Source organism: Cucurbita maxima, unplaced genomic scaffold, assembly GCF_002738345.1.
Source record: "Cucurbita maxima cultivar Rimu unplaced genomic scaffold, Cmax_1.0 Cma_Scf00004, whole genome shotgun sequence".
Classification (NCBI taxonomy): domain Eukaryota; kingdom Viridiplantae; phylum Streptophyta; class Magnoliopsida; order Cucurbitales; family Cucurbitaceae; genus Cucurbita; species Cucurbita maxima.
Genome location: NW_019272020.1, coordinates 4,416,559 through 4,434,314, shown reverse-complemented (window position 1 = coordinate 4,434,314; position 17,756 = coordinate 4,416,559). Strand labels below are relative to the sequence as shown.

At 37.0% G+C, this 17,756-nt stretch overlaps 4 protein-coding genes and 1 pseudogene across 10 annotated transcripts in view; 2 read left to right on the top strand and 3 right to left on the bottom strand.

The window, feature by feature from the left end:
- Positions 1–522: 522 nt before the first annotated feature.
- Positions 523–3,207, bottom strand: LOC111477719 (annotated as a pseudogene).
- Positions 3,208–3,574: 367 nt separating this feature from the next.
- On the bottom strand, positions 3,575–6,181 carry LOC111477708 (putative receptor-like protein kinase At4g00960). Of its 2 annotated transcripts, none has more exons than XM_023121588.1 (7): positions 5,375–6,181; positions 5,140–5,277; positions 4,919–5,064; positions 4,632–4,842; positions 4,306–4,543; positions 4,060–4,210; positions 3,575–3,983 (listed from the first exon to the last, which is right to left on the bottom strand). In XM_023121588.1, exons 1-7 carry the CDS (start codon positions 6,126–6,128, stop codon positions 3,666–3,668), a joined length of 1,956 nt encoding a protein of 651 aa, XP_022977356.1. In that variant the 5' UTR covers positions 6,129–6,181; the 3' UTR covers positions 3,575–3,665. The 2 variants fall into 2 exon arrangements, with proteins under 2 accessions (XP_022977356.1, XP_022977358.1); XM_023121590.1 differs by having other exon boundaries at positions 4,919–5,058.
- Positions 6,182–7,430: 1,249 nt separating this feature from the next.
- LOC111477707 (cysteine-rich receptor-like protein kinase 26) lies at positions 7,431–10,347 on the bottom strand. The gene is made up of 6 exons (XM_023121587.1): positions 9,316–10,347; positions 9,033–9,161; positions 8,583–8,933; positions 8,226–8,463; positions 7,993–8,143; positions 7,431–7,900 (listed from the first exon to the last, which is right to left on the bottom strand). The coding sequence occupies exons 1-6, from the start codon at positions 10,214–10,216 to the stop codon at positions 7,547–7,549; spliced, it is 2,124 nt and encodes a 707-aa protein (XP_022977355.1). The 5' UTR covers positions 10,217–10,347; the 3' UTR covers positions 7,431–7,546.
- A 3,036-nt stretch (positions 10,348–13,383) lies between these two features.
- Positions 13,384–15,285, top strand: LOC111478043. Of its 3 annotated transcripts, none has more exons than XM_023122121.1 (5): positions 13,384–13,783; positions 13,930–14,088; positions 14,351–14,447; positions 14,678–14,861; positions 15,083–15,285. In XM_023122121.1, exons 1-5 carry the CDS (start codon positions 13,757–13,759, stop codon positions 15,162–15,164), a joined length of 549 nt encoding a protein of 182 aa, XP_022977889.1. In that variant the 5' UTR covers positions 13,384–13,756; the 3' UTR covers positions 15,165–15,285. The 3 variants fall into 3 exon arrangements, with proteins under 3 accessions (XP_022977889.1, XP_022977888.1, XP_022977887.1); XM_023122120.1 differs by having other exon boundaries at positions 14,666–14,861; XM_023122119.1 differs by having other exon boundaries at positions 14,657–14,861; positions 15,083–15,284.
- An 860-nt stretch (positions 15,286–16,145) lies between these two features.
- LOC111478138 (tyrosyl-DNA phosphodiesterase 1) overlaps positions 16,146–17,756 on the top strand; it is a 6,389-nt gene continuing 4,778 nt past the window's right edge. For 3 of the 4 annotated variants that reach the window (XM_023122264.1, XM_023122262.1, XM_023122261.1), the window contains exons 1-4: positions 16,146–16,710; positions 16,815–17,039; positions 17,199–17,393; positions 17,605–17,665. In XM_023122264.1, coding sequence (XP_022978032.1) covers positions 16,510–16,710; positions 16,815–17,039; positions 17,199–17,393; positions 17,605–17,665 — 682 coding nt within the window. In that variant the 5' untranslated portion in view covers positions 16,146–16,509. The remainder of the gene's footprint in view (positions 16,711–16,814; positions 17,040–17,198; positions 17,394–17,604; positions 17,666–17,756) is intronic. The other variant, XM_023122263.1, reaches the window with a different exon arrangement.

Genomic DNA, 17,756 nt, shown 5'->3' with positions numbered 1-17,756 from the left:
ATGAGAGTCTACAGATAGGTAGAGTATAATTTTTATATTCATCCTTGATATATTTTCCTTTTTAGGTGCGTGATGCTACGAGTCGGGAGAGGGCGTGTTTGAGAGACATGGATTGTTACAAAGGAAAGCATATCCCACGACGTCAATTCGATTTTTTATTTTATTTTTTATTCATTGTAGTGAAATTTTCTTCTATTGAAATAAATGATTTTCCTTTTTGATGTCTTTTCAAATATTTCTTGCCTTCACACTACATTCATATTGTCGTTTTGAGTCATGGTTTATTGTAAATTTTGAGCCGTAACAGGTTTAGATTAATAATACTTTTCGTCTATAAACAGTCCTATAAATATAACCATTTAAAATTTATATTATTAAATTTAGAATAATTTAGTCGATCGGAACTCTGAGTTAAGACATTGCACCAAAACTCGAATGGCTAATAGCTAAGTGATGCTTAGCAATTTAATGTCTTAAGATTTGTTTGGATGGATGGAACACACTGAAGTAGTTACTCTCATTAATTGGAATCTAAGACAATGATTAAGACAAGACTTTGACCTATTGCACGCAAATGAGTAGTTCTTTGTAAACTCTTTGAAGGAAGCAACTAACATAGGTGGGTGATGATAATCCAAGGATAACATGGATGGAACTCCGTAATTGAAATGTCACTCCTCGAAAGTTGAATGGACACACATTCGCAACTAATTCCATCAATGTTGAAGTCATTGGTGGCACTATCCACGAAGAATGCTGGTTGATAAGGTATCGGGAGAGTGAGAGAAGAACTACCTTGCATCATAACCACTGATCTAATTGTTGGCCGATTGCTTACATTTTCTTGAACCCATAATAGTCCAATGTGAATGCATCTTATCATCTCAATCTTTGAACCAACTCTAAGAGTTGAATCTATGATATTTGTAGCCGTTCCTACGCTCCCGTTTGTCCATACCTATAAGAAAATCCACAATGTTCACCCAATAATTAGCACTTGGAGAACATACACTATTGATAACTGCTTGAAGCATTTTCATGCACGTAGATTTAAAATCATATATTTACAAAACTGATGAGATCTTCGACATTTTCTCCCTCTTGTAAATAATTGTTATTCTTACCGCTCAAAATCTCAAGAACCAAAACACCAAAACTGAAGACATCAGATTTTATTAAAAATTGTCCATGCATTACATACTATTGGAGCCATATAGCCAGCAAAATAATAATAATAATAATAACACAATAAATTATTTTTTTTTAAATACATTGCACGAGGATGATTGCACTATAAAAAATGAATTTGTATTTCGACTTAAGTTCCCACAATTCTACTTGTATTGCCTTGAGTCTCATCTACTTCGAACAAGCTAGCCATACCAAAATCAGCAATCTTTGGATTCATTTCTTCATCCAACAAAATATTACTAGCTTTAAGGTCACGGTGTATGATTCGAAGACGAGAATCTTCATGAAGGTAAAGAAGTCCTCGTGCAATACCATTTATGATTTTAGATCGTCTTTCTCAATCTAATAACTTCCTTTTTTCAAGATCTACATGGTCATCCATATATATAAAAACAGATTGTGTCAATCATATGAACAGATAGACTTTTCCAATGTGATGCATAAAGTGAAAGGAAGAAGAAGAAGAAGGTAGAAAGTAAGTATACCAAATATGAAGTGATCAAGGCTGGCATTTGGAACAAACTCATATATGAGAAGTCTTTCAGTTCTTTGCAAGCAAAATCCCAGCAGCCTAACCAAGTTCCGATGTTGAAGCTTAACCACCAAAAGGACTTCATTTTTGAACTCAACATCTCCTTGTTGTGAATTATTTGCAAGTCTCTTCACTGCTATACGTTGTCCATTGCTTAGCTTACCCTTGTAAACGGCTCCGAATCCACCCTGTCCGAGCTTGTTTTCACTTGAGAAATCGTTTGTTGCAACTTTGATGGTTTCAAAATCGAATTGAATTGTCTCCACACTGCTAATTTCGTCGGTGGTATCCCCAATATGAATACCTGAACGTAGATTAGGAAATGAACCTCAATTCTCAAGAACTACACGATCAACAAAAACACTGCCCATCTAAGAAAACAGAGGATTCATAAACCACTCACCTTCCAATTTGTCGGCTGTTCTTTTGATCTTCCGCTTCCTCAGCCTCCAAATGATGAAAATGGCAACAACGAGAATGAGGACAGAAACGATGGACACCACAACGATAATAATAGTTCTACCAGAATTTCCTACAAAAGAAATTTAGATCGGAGGCTATGTTAGCGTTTATTAACGAGCTTCCACAAACCCATCTGCTAATACGTAGTTGTGATTTCGTCGACTGTAAATTCAGGAAGAACCCACCAAAAAGAAAAGGTCTTTGAGCATGTGAACAACGATACCTGGCGTTGGAGGCGGAGGCGACACGGGTGGGGAAGGAGCAGAACCAGCAGCCGGCGGCGGCGGCAGAGTGTTGTAGAAAATATCATTAGTCTCGTATCTCAAAAAACAGCTCGTCGAAAATATCCTCGTTCCCGTACTTCCATTTGGAACTCTTTCAGTGGCCTTCATAAGACAATTATTGCAATCCACAGCAGACAAATCGGGCGTACACTGAAGAAACCCAAATATGTTGTCCAAATTGGGTGCTGCAATTTCCCCCACAGCGAATTTGTGTGTAGAATCCCCAGACGCAGCCCGGTTTCTGAGTGTTTGTAACAAGCTGCTGAGTGCTTGATTGAAGCCATCTATATCTGAAGCTTTCTGACCCGAAACAAAAGCTGGGCCAATCACTCGATCATTCCCAATGCGAAATATGGATGTATTTGAGTAACGAATCATGCAATCGGTGTACCATCCGATAGCCTCCTTCTGGTTTGGACAATCCTGTAGAATCCTTCGAGCCGAAGTCACGAGACAGCTCCTGCATTTTTCCACCGTCAGATCAGCCAGACAAAGGGCAATAGCGTTCACCCTATCGGGTTGCTCTCCAGCTGAGAAATTGTAAAACCCATAATCTATTTGGGTGTTGGAGGCGATGGAGGAAAGAAGGGTATCGAGATTTTGCTTGTAAGTGCTGTTGGTGGTGTAGTTGCCGGTGTTTGAACATGAGTGGGCCTTGATTTCCATTTGAGAAATGGTGACAGAAACGAAGAACATGAGAATGAAGGAGAGGAACAAAAGGGTTTTGAAACTACCCATCTCTAATTTGATTGTCCTTCTCTCAAAATGCATTCCATTTTTAACGTAAAGTTGCTGAACTTCTGAGTGTTGTAAACGTTAGTAAAGTCGGTCTTCAGCCACAGCCGCGTGAGAGGCCTTTTTCTATTTTCTAAATGATTAAATTGACCATAGAAAAAGAATTTAACTGGTTTACACGATCAAATAAATTACAAGATATTTGATTATAATAAGAGTATAAATATAATACATACGATAAGAAAATAAATATTTAGATATTTGTCCATAATAAATAGTTAAATATGGTATTTGTGTAATGGAAGACTAAACATACTCAATATTTGCGTCAAATATGATATATATGATAACCCATAAATTTGGACTAAATATCCTTAACTAGAGATATTGCACGAAAATAATTAGTAACTTTTTTGTAAACTCTTTGAAGGAAGGGAATAATATAGGTGGGTGATGATGATCTAACGAGGATGGAACTCTGTAATTGAAATTTCATTCCTCGAAAGTTGAACGGATACGGATTCACAATCAGTTCCATTGGTGTCGGATTCATTAGTAGCACTATGTAGGAAGAATGCTGGTTGAGAGGGTATTGGGAGAGTGAGAGAAGAGCTACCTAGCATCATAACCACTGATCCCATTGTTGGTCGTTTGCTTACATTTTCTTGAACACATAATAGTCCAATGTGAATGCATCTTATCATCTCAATTCTTGAACCAACGCTAAGGGTTGAATCTATGATACTTGTAGTTGTTCCTGCCCTCCAACTTGTCCATACCTATAAGAAAATTCATATACCGTTGTTAGCTGCTTGAAGCATTTTCATGCATAGAGATTTAAAATCATACACTTACAAAGCTTGTGAGATCTTCGAAATGCTCTCCCTCGTGAAAATAATTGTTCTTCTTACCGCTTAAAATCTCAAGAACCAAAACACCAAAGCTGAACACATCAGATTTTACAGAGAATTGTCCGTGTATTACGTACTCTGTAGCCATATAGCCACTGCAAAAAAAAAAATAATAATCCAATAAATTAGATTGATAATATTAAATTGTTAAAAATATTGTAAAAATGAAAATAAACGAGCTTGGACTTACTAAGTTCCCACAATTCTGCTTGTATTGACATGAGTCTGGTCAACTTCGAACAATCTTGTCATACCAAAATCAGCAATCTTTGGATTCATTTCCTCGTCCAACAAAATATTACTAGCTTTGAGATCACGGTGTATGATTCGATGACGAGAATCTTCATGGAGGTAAAGAAGTGCTCGTGCAATGCCATTTATGATTCTGTATCGTCTTTCCCAATCTAACCGTGTCTGCTTTCCTAAATCTACATGTAAATGTTTTTTGCAATTAGAAGAAAGGATGGTACTTTCCAACAAGAGTAGGACCCAACACAAAAGGAAACAATGTCACACCAAATATGAAGTTGTCAAGGCTGCCATTAGGGACAAACTCATATATAAGAAGCCTTTCGCTTCCTTGCAAACAGAATCCAAGTAGCCTAACCAAGTTCCGATGTTGAAGCTTGACCACCAAAAGGACTTCATTTTTGAATTCAGCATCCCCCTGTTGTGAATTATGTGCAAGCCTCTTCACTGCTATATGCTGTCCGTTTGGCAGCTTACCCTGATAATATCAGTAGCTAAGTTTGTAGTTTGAGTATCACTTTACTCCTAATCATTTCCCCAAATTCATTTCATACCTTGTAAACAACCCCGAATCCACCTTGTCCGAGTTTGTTTTCACTTGCGAAGTCATTCGTTGCATCTTTAATGCTTCCAAAATCAAATTGAATCATCTCCACAATGCTCATTTCATCACCGGTGTCTCCAAAAGATGCACCTAAGCCTAGATTATTAGCACATCAACATCAACATAAACAAAAAACTTCACAACCAAAGCATCTAAACAGAGGATCCATACCTCCGAAATTGTGTAATGCTCTTTTGTTCTTTCTCTTCCTCAATCTGAAAACGATGAAAATGGTAACCACGAGAGTGATAGCAGAAACGATGGCCACCCCAATGGTTACAACAGCTCTACCAGTATTGCCATCATTTCCTGACGATAAAACAAAAAAAAGACCAAAAAGCTAAATAATATGGTATAAGCTTTTGGATTAAATAGTGACGTCAATTTGTTCTCCCACAAATGATACCGGGTTTTGGAGGCGGAGATGGCGATGGCAGAGGCGGCGGAGGCGGCGGAGGCGGAGACAAAAGCGAGATATAGATGGGGTGGATTTCAAAATTGAGTTGACAGCTAGTGGCAATTAGTCTGGCACCTAAGCTGCCGTTGCAACAACTAAAAAACGATGCTTGAAGTTGATCGAGACAGTTAAAACAGTCCAAATAAGACAAATCCGGAAAACAATCGACCAAGCCATATATGGTATACGTGCTGGGAAATGGAACCTTCTGGTCGCCCCCAGCAGACTTGTGAATAGAACTCCCCGACGCAGCCACCCTCTGCAGCAGATCGAACAAACTCCTGAGTGCCTCATTGAACCCATCCGGGTCTTCCGCTCTTTGAGTGTTCCAAAACAACATCTTCACGTTGCTGTCTCCAACGCCGTAAATAGCGTTATTCGAGTAACGAATTTGACAATCCTCGTACCATCCCTCTGCCTCTTTCTGATTTGGGCAACTTTCAGAAATCCTACGCGTTGAGTCCTTCACACAGCTTCGACATTGCTCCAACGCAACACCACCACGACAAAGAGCCAAACCGGTAGCTCTGTCGGGATCTTCACCGGAGGTGGCGTTGTAGAAACCGTAATCAACTTGGGTATTGGAGGAAATAGAGGCAAGTACGGCGTCCAGATTTCTCTTGAAAGGGCTGCCGGCGGTGTAATTGGCTTTGTCTGAACAAGTGTGGAACAAAAATTCCGGCTGAGAAATTGTCGGAAACATGAAGGAGATGAACAAAATCGTTTTGAAATTGAAGATGAAGATGCCCTTCTCTAATTTCATCATCCTCCTGCTCTGGAAATTGATTCCATTTAAATTTAATAAACATGAAATTATTATATATCCGGACGCTGTTAATTTTATAACATTTTAATCGTAATTCCTAGGGAACATTATATAATTCATAAATTGTAAACATCCCCAATATCTTGTAGACTATGATCATATAATTCCTTAAAACTTTAGTGGGGTTCAATGATTTAGAAGCAGGGCGGACCCACCATTCATTATATATAAATTTGATATTATTCTCCTCCTGTCATTTATTAGAATAGTCATAATCGTAAATTAATTAATTAAAGTAAGTTAATAATTTGTATGATTGAATTTATAATTTAATGATATTATTGAGAGTTAACTACGGATTAAGTTAACTTATTTAAAGTTAGTCTAAAAGATATTATATATTGTATATTCAATGGATCTTTAGTCATACCTTGATTAATAAAATAAATGTAGACGTGGAAGGAAATATTTATTATTTATATTATTTATTCAAATTTGGATAAGTTGAAATATTTACTATTTATATTTATTTACATCTAGTTTTTTTTTTTTTTTTTTTTAAATATTTATTAGAATATAATAAGAATATTTAGTATTAATGTGGATAAGTAAAAATCGAGTAACCGATCCCAACTTTCAATGGTGAAGCTTGACCATTGAAAGGAAATGTTAGGAATCACAACTTTTCACAGAGTATGATATTGATCATTAGCTCTCATGACTTTACTTTTGATTTTTTCAAAATGTTTAGTACGAACAGAGATAATATTTCTTACTTATAAACTCATGATCTTCTCCTTTTAGCTAATATACGACTTCTCTCTCAACCGTACTTCATTTTTGAATTCAGCATCCCCTTGTTGTGAATTATGTGCAAGCCTCTTCACTACAATATGTTGTCCATTAAGTAGCTTACTCCTTGATTGCAACTCTTTAGTTCATTTCATACCATGTAATAGTAGATTAAGACATGAACATCAAATTCATTTGTAGGATAACAGTAAAACTACCCGTGAAATTGGGACTTGGAGCCGCCAATTCACCGGCCAAGGATTCTCATAGACGAAGCTGTTAGGAATCACAAATCTTCATAATGGTACAATATTATCCACTTTAAGCATAAGTTCTCATGGCTTTGTTTTGGGCTTCCCAAAAATGCATCATATTATGGTATGGAGATGTATTTCTTACTTAAAAATCTATGATCATTCCCTAAATTAGTCCTCCCAAAAGAGCGGGTTATAAAAAAAAAATTAAAAATCAAACATACTATACACTATTTCACCTAACATGAATATAACTTAATTGCCATAATGTAAATACAATCGACAAAGAGGTCGGAGGTTCGAGAAGATCTAACGAGGGGGGAGCTGGTTGAGTGAAGCTTCATTGGATAAAGATTGGAGGGGTAGGCTTTCAGAATGGGTGGCTTCATTCATTTCCAACCATCGGCTTGCCTTCGATTGTGTGCTGGATTCGTCAATAATGCTGCTATGCATGAAGAATGCTGGTTCCGATGGTACAGGGAGAGTGAGAGAGAAGCTACAGAGCATCAAAACTACTGATGCCATCGTGGGACGATCCGCTGCGTTCTCTTGAACACACAATAATCCAATGTGAATATATCTCAACATCTCGACACTTGAACCAACCCTCAGTGTTGAATCTATCACATTTTTACTCGTTCCAGCCTTCCAATTTTTCCATGCCTATGAACAATCACAAATACCAATCAGCCATTCAGTATTGATCGGATACTCATAAGGGTTACAAGGAGAAAATAAGATTATGAAATACTTACAAAGCTCGACAGATCTTCTATCTTTTCTCCATTACGAAAGCAATTGTTTTTCCTTCCACTCACGATTTCAAGAATCAAAACGCCGAAGCTAAAGACGTCTGATTTTACTGAAAATTGGCCGTGCATCAAATACTCCGGAGCCATATACCCACTGCAAAAATAATGACAATAGAATAAAAACGTGCTCATATATATTATAAGTAAAAATGAAACGAATTTGTATTTCTACTTACTATGTTCCCACAATTCTACTTGTATTGCCTTGAGTCTCATCTACTTCGAACAATCTAGCCATACCAAAATCAGCAATCTTTGGATTCATTTCTTCATCCAACAAAATATTACTAGCTTTAAGGTCACGGTGTATGATTCGAAGGCGAGAATCTTCATGAAGGTAAAGAAGTCCTCGTGCAATACCATTTATGATTTTGGATCGTCTTTCCCAATCTAATAACTTCCTTTTTTCAACATCTACATAGTCATCAATATATATAAAAGTAGATTGTGTCAATCATATGAACAGATAGACTTTTCCAATGTGATGCATAAAGTGAAAGGAAGAAGAAGAAGAAGGTAGAAAGTGAGTATACCAAATATGAACTGATCAAGGCTGGCATTTGGAACAAACTCATATATGAGAAGTCTTTCAGTTCTTTGCAAGCAAAATCCCAGCAGCCTTACCAAGTTCCGATGTTGAAGCTTAACCACCAAAAGGACTTCATTTTTGAACTCAACATCTCCTTGTTGTGAATTATTTGCAAGTCTCTTCACTGCTATACGTTGTCCATTGCTTAGCTTACCCTTGTAAACGGCTCCGAATCCACCCTGTCCGAGCTTGTTTTCACTTGAGAAATCGTTTGTTGCAACTTTGATGGTTTCAAAATCGAATTGAATTGTCTCCACACTGCTAATTTCGTCGGTGGTATCCCCAATATGAATACCTGAACGTAGATTAGGAAATGAACCTCGATTCTCAAGAACTACACGATCGACAAAAACACTGCCCATCTAAGAAAACAGAGGATTCATAAACCACTCACCTTCCAATTTGTCGGCTGTTCTTTTGATCTTCCGCTTCCTCAGCCTCAAAATGATGAAAATGGCAACAACGAGAATGAGGACAGAAACGATGGACACCACAACGATAATAATAGTTCTACCAGAATTTCCTACAAAAGAAATTTAGATCGGAGGCTATGTTAGCGTTTATCTAACGAGTTTCCACAAACCCATCTGCTAATACGTAGTTGTGATTTCGTTGACTGTAAATTCAGGAAGAACCCACCAAAAAGAAAAGGTCTTTGAGCATGTGAACAACGATACCTGGCGTTGGAGGCGGAGGCGACACGGGTGGGGAAGGAGCAGAACCAGCAGCCGGCGGCGGCGGCAGAGTGTTGTAGAAAATATCATTAGTCTCGTATCTCAAAAAACAGCTCGTCGAAAATATCCTCGTTCCCGTACTTCCATTTGGAACTCTTTCAGTGGCCTTCATAAGACAATTATTGCAATCCACAGCAGACAAATCGGGCGTACACTGAAGAAACCCAAATATGTTGTCCAAATTGGGTGCTGCAATTTCCCCCACAGCGAATTTGTGTGTAGAATCCCCAGACGCAGCCCGGTTTCTGAGTGTTTGTAACAAGCTGCTGAGTGCTTGATTGAAGCCATCTATATCTGAAGCTTTCTGACCCGAAACAAAAGCTGGGCCAATCACTCTATCATTCCCAATGCGAAATATGGATGTATTTGAGTAACGAATCATGCAATCGGTGTACCATCCGATAGCCTCCTTCTGGTTTGGACAATCCTGTAGAATCCTTCGAGTCGAAGTCACGAGACAGCTCCTGCATTTTTCCACCGTCAGATCAGCCAGACAAAGGGCAATAGCGTTCACCCTGTCGGGTTGCTCTCCAGCTGAGAAATTGTAAAACCCATAATCTATTTGGGTGTTGGAGGCGATGGAGGAAAGAAGGGTATCGAGATTTTGCTTGTAAGTGCTGTTGGTGGTGTAGTTGCCGGTGTTTGAACATGAGTGGGCCTTGATTTCCATTTGAGAAATGGTGACAGAAACGAAGAACATGAGAATGAAGCAAAAGAAGAGAAGGTATTTTGGGGTTCCCATCTCTTTCTCCTCGGTCTGTAAACAGAGTTCTTGAGAGAAGCTAGTGTTAGAGCGATCTAAAAACCCCTCATTGCCGTGGGAGTCAATATTGGTGAGAGGCATTAAGCAAGGAGGAGGAAGGAAGCGTCATCGTCGCTGCCCACTTCTCGAAGGCCGCCCACTTTATCTGTCAACCTGCGCACCTTGATCGGCTGGTTGCGTACAAAACCATGCCTCATTACAAAATTCAACCACAGTTTAGTCCTCTAATTTTTAACCCAATTGCTTACATTTATCAATTAGTTGAACAATTGTATATTAGAGAATTGAATTATTGGAGTGGAAAAATAAGCATTATTGGGGTAAGGGTTTAAACGAGAGGGCTAATGTATGGGCTTCTTGACCAGTTGGTAGGGTTGAATGGGTTATAATTATGGTATGTCAGCCAAGGCGGCTGATTCAACAATTGAATTAAAAGTTGTATAAATTATTTATATAATGTGCGAGAGAAGGTGATGGGAGACTTATCCACGTTAGCCGGACTCGAATTGCGTAGCGAAAAGGATATATGTGCGAGTTTCACTGGACTTCTCTTCCGACGGCCCACTTTTCTTGACCATTTTGCCAATTCACCAAATTATTCTTCAATTTCAATTTTTTATTCCGTTAGGTGTGCCTGCCTAGCTGTGTTTAACATTGTTATTTCCACACCATTATTAGCCGATCCCACGGATCAACGTTTGAGTTGTTACACCACTCGGTCTTGCAATTCCACTCCTTTCGAAGTCAACGTTTTTGTCCTTCAATATGAGATCTCACAATTCACTCCATTGGGGCTAATATTCTAGTTGGCACATCGCTCGATCTCGCAATCAGGGGCCAGCGTTCTCACCAATCAATATATGAGATCTCAGAATCCACCCTCCTTAGAACCCCAACATTCTAGCTGGCATATTGCTCGATGTCTGGCTTTGATACCATTTGAAATAGTCTAAGTCCACCGCTAGAAGATATTGTAAGCGTTTGACCCTCACAATTTTAAAGTGCAATTTTCATTTTGTTTCTCTTTCCAACCAATCTAAGATCACACAATCCACTTTTAGGGCACAACATCTTCACTAACACTGTTTGGTGTCTAGCTCTAATACCATTTGTAACGATCCAAGCTCATTGCTAACGAGGGAATAACAATTTAGTCTTCTATTTTGGAATGAAATTTGAAACAATTTAATAAGTGGAGTCATTCGCTAAACAACTATTTTGTTGGGCGAAAAGACGGCGATCTTCTCAAATTTTATCTTTTAGGTAATTGGATTAAGAAACATTATAATCCCACGTTACCTAATTAAAATAATTAAAATAATTAAAATATAAGATTGATGTCAAAGAGACCAGAGGTATGTCGATTTCTGACCATTATGTTATTATCTTGTAGCGCTGTCTACTCCGTCAAACAATTTTTTTAAAAAATGAAGGCAGACCTGTCAACATGGAAAAGATGGTGTCGTGTGAACAAATCCCCAGTGGACCATTCAAATTCTCAACCCATTCTAGAAAAAACGGTAAAAGATGTCTATGGCGGCGGAGGTAGCGGCAGCGGCAGCGGCAACGGCAGGGTTATGGCATAGCTTCCTCTTCACTTCTATTTGGGAAACGATAGTAGAAACCCATTCCTGCATCCACATTTTGAAATGGTTGCTTATATCAAACCCCGACGTCGTAATTCATCGGAACCACCGTATATTCAAGGCGGAGCTACCCTCTCTAATTTTTCTCCATAATAATTGCTTAATCAAAAATTAAATTATGGGTATATTATCATATCAGGACAAATCAACTTCCAAACTTTGTATTATATATTTATTTTTATATATTTATTTGATTATAAATAGATAATCTTCGTAGCATTTAGGTGGAGTGGATTAAGCAAACATTCACATAGTATCATAGTCCTTTCGGTTTAACAATTTCGATCCTTTCTTTTCAATGGCTTCTAAATCTTCTACTATTCTTCTCCATCACCACTGCTTTGATGACGTAAGAGCAGTCGCCATGGCTGCTGCAGGAATAGCCTATTGATTACTCTTCGGCTCCACTCTATTGACCCTCAAATCACCTTTCCTCATATTTTGTATATACAACCTCACCTTTTTCCAACACAATCAGTTTTTTCATTAGCCAACATAGCCTCTCTCATTTTCTTCTCAATCAACTCTTCATCCTCATCAGCATTTTTTAAAAAATATACGGAATCTAGATAAGTCCATCGATCTACTTTTGGAATCTGGGTGCTGCACTGGCCTCTTCACCAACCAAGTCGCCGCCACCCTTCTCGCCAAAATTGGCTCCTTCGCCCACTATAACGATTCTTCCAGCTTCAACATTGTCTATTTCCCTTGCTTTAGGTTTCTCCCTTCTACTTCTTGAGTTAGAAATATTATCATTGGAGCTAAAACAGCATTGTCACTAAGCGACGATTTCTCTTCATGGGTTAGACTTATTCTCGCCGAAGCCAAGGCAACATTTCCGTTGAGCAACGATCTCTCCATAGTTTTCAATAGCCAAGAAAGTGTTTTTCAACTAAATTTTTCAGATCCAAGCTCCATGTTCATTCAAATTTGATGTACCATATATCCTTAACAATTATTTTATTTTTTTATTCTTTATCTGGTTTCCATCACCTCCTCGAGGATACCACGAGACTCTAATTCGAATAATCTCATCCCGCCTCGACGCCCCCTCTTTCTCTATCTCTTTTTCCCACGACACTCGATATTATAGTGGTGAAAAGTTAGAGGTGAGGAGAAAGATAGAGATGCAATGAATTATTAATAAATAATTTATTGATGAGCAAATTAATAAATAAAAAATTGAAGGATGTATGGATAAAAATAAAATAAAAACAAAAAAAGAGTAAGTTTCATTACTATGTGAGAGACAAATGGTAGAGCCATACTTTATAACTATATTTTATTTATTGTTTTCTATTTTTAATTAAAAATATTGTTTTTTTTATATCTCCAATCTTATGATATAAACTAAATAAAGAAAGGAGAATTAATACCGATCATTCCATATGCTTCGTATTTCTCCTAACCTTACCTCATTTTACATTTTTTTATTTATTTTTTTTATTTTAATAGAAATCATTTTTAGACGGTTATATAATATAATTAAACAGTAATAGTAATTATGGTAAAACAATAAATAAAAAGGAATATGAAATTACAAAAATGAGATTTGAAGTTAATTTTTATCAAATAAATTAGAGACAAATGGCAAACGCCGAACGCTTCAAATTTCCCGATTCATTCTGTTTCCCTTTTCTTCAGTTTCTCATCGACGCTTCTTCCTGGTTTGTTTCCTCCGAGATTAAATAGATTCGTCTTCATCTGCAAGTTGCAGAAAATCACAGTGGAAATCAAAATCGATATCAATCAGATGTGGATTCGTAGTGTTATCTCTGCGTCTTCGTTGGTTTGTAGTTTGTAGTAGATTACAGGGAGAGAAACGAAGAAGATAGACGAAGAACGATTCCGCGTTGTTTATCGGATTAATTTCATTTCCCTCTCAATTCTTGAGTTCTTTGTTCACTCTGTTTTTCTCGAACCTGTTACTATAAATTCAATTCATCTTCCTTTTCTGATTCTTATTCTTTGTTCAATGGAATTGGCGGAGAATCCAAAGTCGGTAAGCATATTTCTTGTTTTTTCTAAACTAATTTTCGGTTTCGAACTGTTCCATTGCATTTTTTGAGTTCCTGCAGAAGTCTGTGAGTTTAGTGTTTACTTTAACTGCTTGTAAATTGAATCGTGTTTTTTGATTGTTTGGCTCAGGTGATAACTTGTGACGAAGAGAATGGTCCAGAAGAAGCAGTGGTTGCCGATCAAACAAACAGATTTCAGTACAAAACAAAACTCGATAGCTTCATCATCGATATGGACAGTTTTGCCAACAGTAGCAGCAACGAAATTTCTCCGAATTTTAGAATTATAGTAAGTTGTTTTTGTAATTCTTTTCCTCGTTAGATTACTCTACCTCTACACATTGGTATGATATTTTGTTTGCGATTTTGATTTTTTCAAAAACTTATCTTATAGAGATAGTATTCCTTCATTAGAAATGTGTTATCATTCTCTAAATTAGTCTTTGATCCATCTGTTATGTTTTTCTTTTTGTGTTTCCTAGAAAAACGGAAAGAAAAAAAAAAGAAGTGGTTTAGGTGACGGTGGATTGTTTGTTTATGGAAATTTGCAGAGGAATTTTAGCAGAAAAGGAATGTTACGTGGCGGAAAGATGGGCCAAGGTCATGGTGATGGCGATGACACAGGAGGGGACTCCATCTCCCCATTAGGTAAAGTAAATTAAAGCACCAGCTTCGAATGCACGTGCACAACACTAGCAAGTTTCAACAGCACACAAAAACGGACATGAACATTTGAAGCTATTTTTTAATTGAATCTCTCATAAACCAACCACAACCAAAACAGGATTCACATTTTTTTCTTTTGCTTTTTTTGAAATTCCCCCATGAAAAATTGTCGGGTGTTGTTTATGTTAAAGTAAAAGCAGGGGGTGTGGTAGGAGGAGGGTCGAGCACGGTGGAAAAGCAAGTGGTGGGGATGGGCGAGGAAGTGGGTGGTGGTGGTGGTGGTGGCAACGCCGGCAGTGGAAGGGCGAACTTCAGAAGAAACAGCTTGAAGCGGTGTCCACAATCTTGGCGCTGGTACTTGGACCCCAGGATGGTTTTTTTGTTGTGCGCCACACTGTAAGCACGTTTGTTTCGTTTTGTTTTTTTAACGTACTATTTATGGAGATTTGACACAGTATCAACTCATTAACAAAACACAAGAAGAAAAAAACAGAGCGTCAATTCTTATTTTGGATTTATCTCAAGAACAAACAAACAAAAGAAAACCCCACAGCAATAAATCTTAAAAAAATAAAAAGCTATGAATTGAGGGGTGAAATAGTTAGGAATGGGTGCAGGTCGTGCGTGGGAACTGTGTTGCTGATATACTTGACGTTTTCACGTGAGCTGCTGAAGGAAGGAGAAAGCGAGTTGGAGTGATGGAGGTCAACTGCTCAAACTGCTGTGTAACTTATCGTGGTAAATGTATAGTATATATGTGTATATCACAACATATGATTGACATTGTTTTATTATATTACATGCATGAATATTTTTATGATAGTTTTCAAATGAAAATCTATACCACGTGTAATATTAATTATATAATATATTTTAGATATTAGTAATCAAATTAATATTCTTCTCTTTATGATTGGTACTATATTTTATTTTGTTATTTAGTTAGTTTATATTTTTCTTATGGATAAGTATTAATTGTTATCTTGTATCGTATTTAGACGTTGAGAATATTGAAGATTGAACTTTTGATCTTAATTCTATTTTTTTTTATTCTTAACTTTCTATTTTTTTATTGAGTAATAATGTTTTCAAATCTATTTACACTTTTGAGCGGTAAATATTGTATTATTCATATTGTATAGGTTAAAAAAGATGGAGACTGAAATTGGGCGAATAAAAATGAATACTTCCATGATATTTTGAAAAATATAATAATAAAAAAATACTCCTGAAAGTTATTCTCTAAATAAATAAGCATAAACATTCCAACTTTCACAGTTTTAATAATATCTTAAAAAGGTTCTCAAAAAAAAAATCTGAAAAAGAAAATTATAGTTAATTTTTTAGGAAAATTATTATTGTTGGAAAATTATTACTTATAAATACTCTTAAATTTTAAATTTTTTTATTAATACCTTCCATTTTTATGATTTTTTTTTTTGTCCTTATTATTAAAAGTTCATAAGATTTTTTAAAGAATTTAATACTAAAATGTATATTTTAATTGTTAAGAAAAAATTTATAAGTGTTTTTTTAGTTTTTTAAAATGCTTCCTCTTGAAAATTGAAAGTATTTAACAAAATAAAGATAACGACTTTTGAAATTCAATCATATTTTTTTTAAGGCAAAATAGAGAATGAACTGTATTTTTTATTAATTAATTTAGCGAAAAATAGGACCAGGGCCAAGACGGTGCGTTTGAGTGAGAGTCTGTCCACGGCCGGATGTATTCAGTCCGTCGACCGCTTCAGCACTAACAACAAATTCCGTCATTCATCGGGTTTCCACGCCGGCCAAACCCCCCATTTTCATCGCCATTCCCACAGATTTTGCAGTATTCCCCTTCTCCGTTCTGGCCCCTCTCCTTAAAGCATCGCCATCATCAGCTTATTTCACCTTTGCCTTCATCAAGCCCTTCTCCTCTCACTCTAAAACGGTCTCCCTTCTCGGCAATGGCTCGCCTCCAGGTCCAGACTTCTCAGCTTACACTGGGCTTATTTACTATTATTATTTCCTGTTATTTGTTTTCTCTAATTACTTTTCTATGTTCTTCTCCGGGAAGAAGGTTGGGTATTTGGTTCCACTTGATAAAAATCTAGAGGAAGGCAATTCGGAGCTAAAGATACCCCTCTCTCAGGGCCCAAATATCATCGGCCGTAGCAACGTTCTCGTTTCTGATAAGAGGATCAGCCGCAAGCATATCACTCTTACCACCTCCACTGACGGTTCTGCTAAACTATTTGTGGTAGCCTACAACTTCCCTCACCTGATACCAAGTTTTGTTGATATAATTTGATGTAGGTTTGCATATGGCGTAATCGCGTGAAGATTTATTTGTTCTAATTGTAGGAAGGTGCAAATCCAGTTGTTATTAATTCTGGTGATGGTAGAAAGAAACTTGGTCCTCGTGAAAGTGTGATACTTCGGGACGGGGAGGTTATAGAATTGATTCCCGGCCATTATCTTTTCAAGTATGCAGCTCATTGTCCCAATACAAGGCCCGATTCTGAGGATTTGGGACAGAAGAGAGTTCGACAACTTGTGGACGATCAAATTTCTGAGGGAAAGGCTAAAGTATTGTCAAAAAGTTGTTAATTTTTGCTTTAATTGATTGTTTTCTTTTCTATGTATTATAATTTTCAGTCACCCTATGGAATTTTCAATTTGGATCGTTGGGGAATTGAAGATTCTTCATCTTCCCTTCTTTTTTGATGTCGCTATACACTCGTGTAGAGAGTTGAAATGGGAGGCCCTTTGGAGAATCAACAAACTGGGATCTCGCAGTCGAAGAAAGATAATAGCGTGGAGGCCATTCGCAATTTTCATGTTCCCGACGACAAATTGCCCATGACTTTCAGACTTTTGAGTGTTAAAGGCCTGCCACCATGGGCTAATACATCATGTGTGAGGATTAGTGATGTTATACAGGTAGTTAGAGGCATTTTTAATCTTCCTTTTATTGATTGAGTTTTCTCACAAATGGCAGCTACTGTGCAACTGAATTAATTATTATATTTTGTTAAGTTTCATATACTCTATTTTGTTCTATTCCCTGTTGTGAAATTGTTTTTCAGTTTGATGTGTATATTCTATATAGGTAATTTTAGTTTGCATTGAAAATTTGGTTTTTATTTCTCAGGGAGACATTCTCTTTGCCGTCCTGTCAAATTACATGGTGGATATGGATTGGTTAATACCTGGTGAGCTCAACTCTCCCTCCATCTCTTTGCAAGTGTTTTTTTTTTTTTTTTTTTTTTTTTTTTTTTTTTTTTTTTTTTTTTTTTTTTTTTT

Coding starts and splice junctions, on each gene's coding strand:
- LOC111477708 (XM_023121588.1), bottom strand. CDS start 6,128: ATGTTTCCGACAATTTCTCAGCCGGAATTTTTGTTCCACACTTGTTCA. Junction 5,278..5,374: donor ATCTCCGCCTCCAAAACCCG/GTATCATTTGTG, acceptor TTTTATCGTCAG/GAAATGATGGCAATACTGGT. Junction 4,544..4,631: donor CCTTGACAACTTCATATTTG/GTGTGACATTGT, acceptor ATTTACATGTAG/ATTTAGGAAAGCAGACACGG.
- LOC111477707 (XM_023121587.1), bottom strand. CDS start 10,216: ATGCCTCTCACCAATATTGACTCCCACGGCAATGAGGGGTTTTTAGAT. Junction 8,464..8,582: donor CCTTGATCAGTTCATATTTG/GTATACTCACTT, acceptor ATGACTATGTAG/ATGTTGAAAAAAGGAAGTTA. Junction 8,144..8,225: donor AGTAGAATTGTGGGAACATA/GTAAGTAGAAAT, acceptor TTATTTTTGCAG/TGGGTATATGGCTCCGGAGT.
- LOC111478043 (XM_023122119.1), top strand. CDS start 13,757: ATGGAATTGGCGGAGAATCCAAAGTCG. Junction 13,784..13,929: donor TGGCGGAGAATCCAAAGTCG/GTAAGCATATTT, acceptor TGTTTGGCTCAG/GTGATAACTTGTGACGAAGA. Junction 14,862..15,082: donor TTTTTGTTGTGCGCCACACT/GTAAGCACGTTT, acceptor GAATGGGTGCAG/GTCGTGCGTGGGAACTGTGT.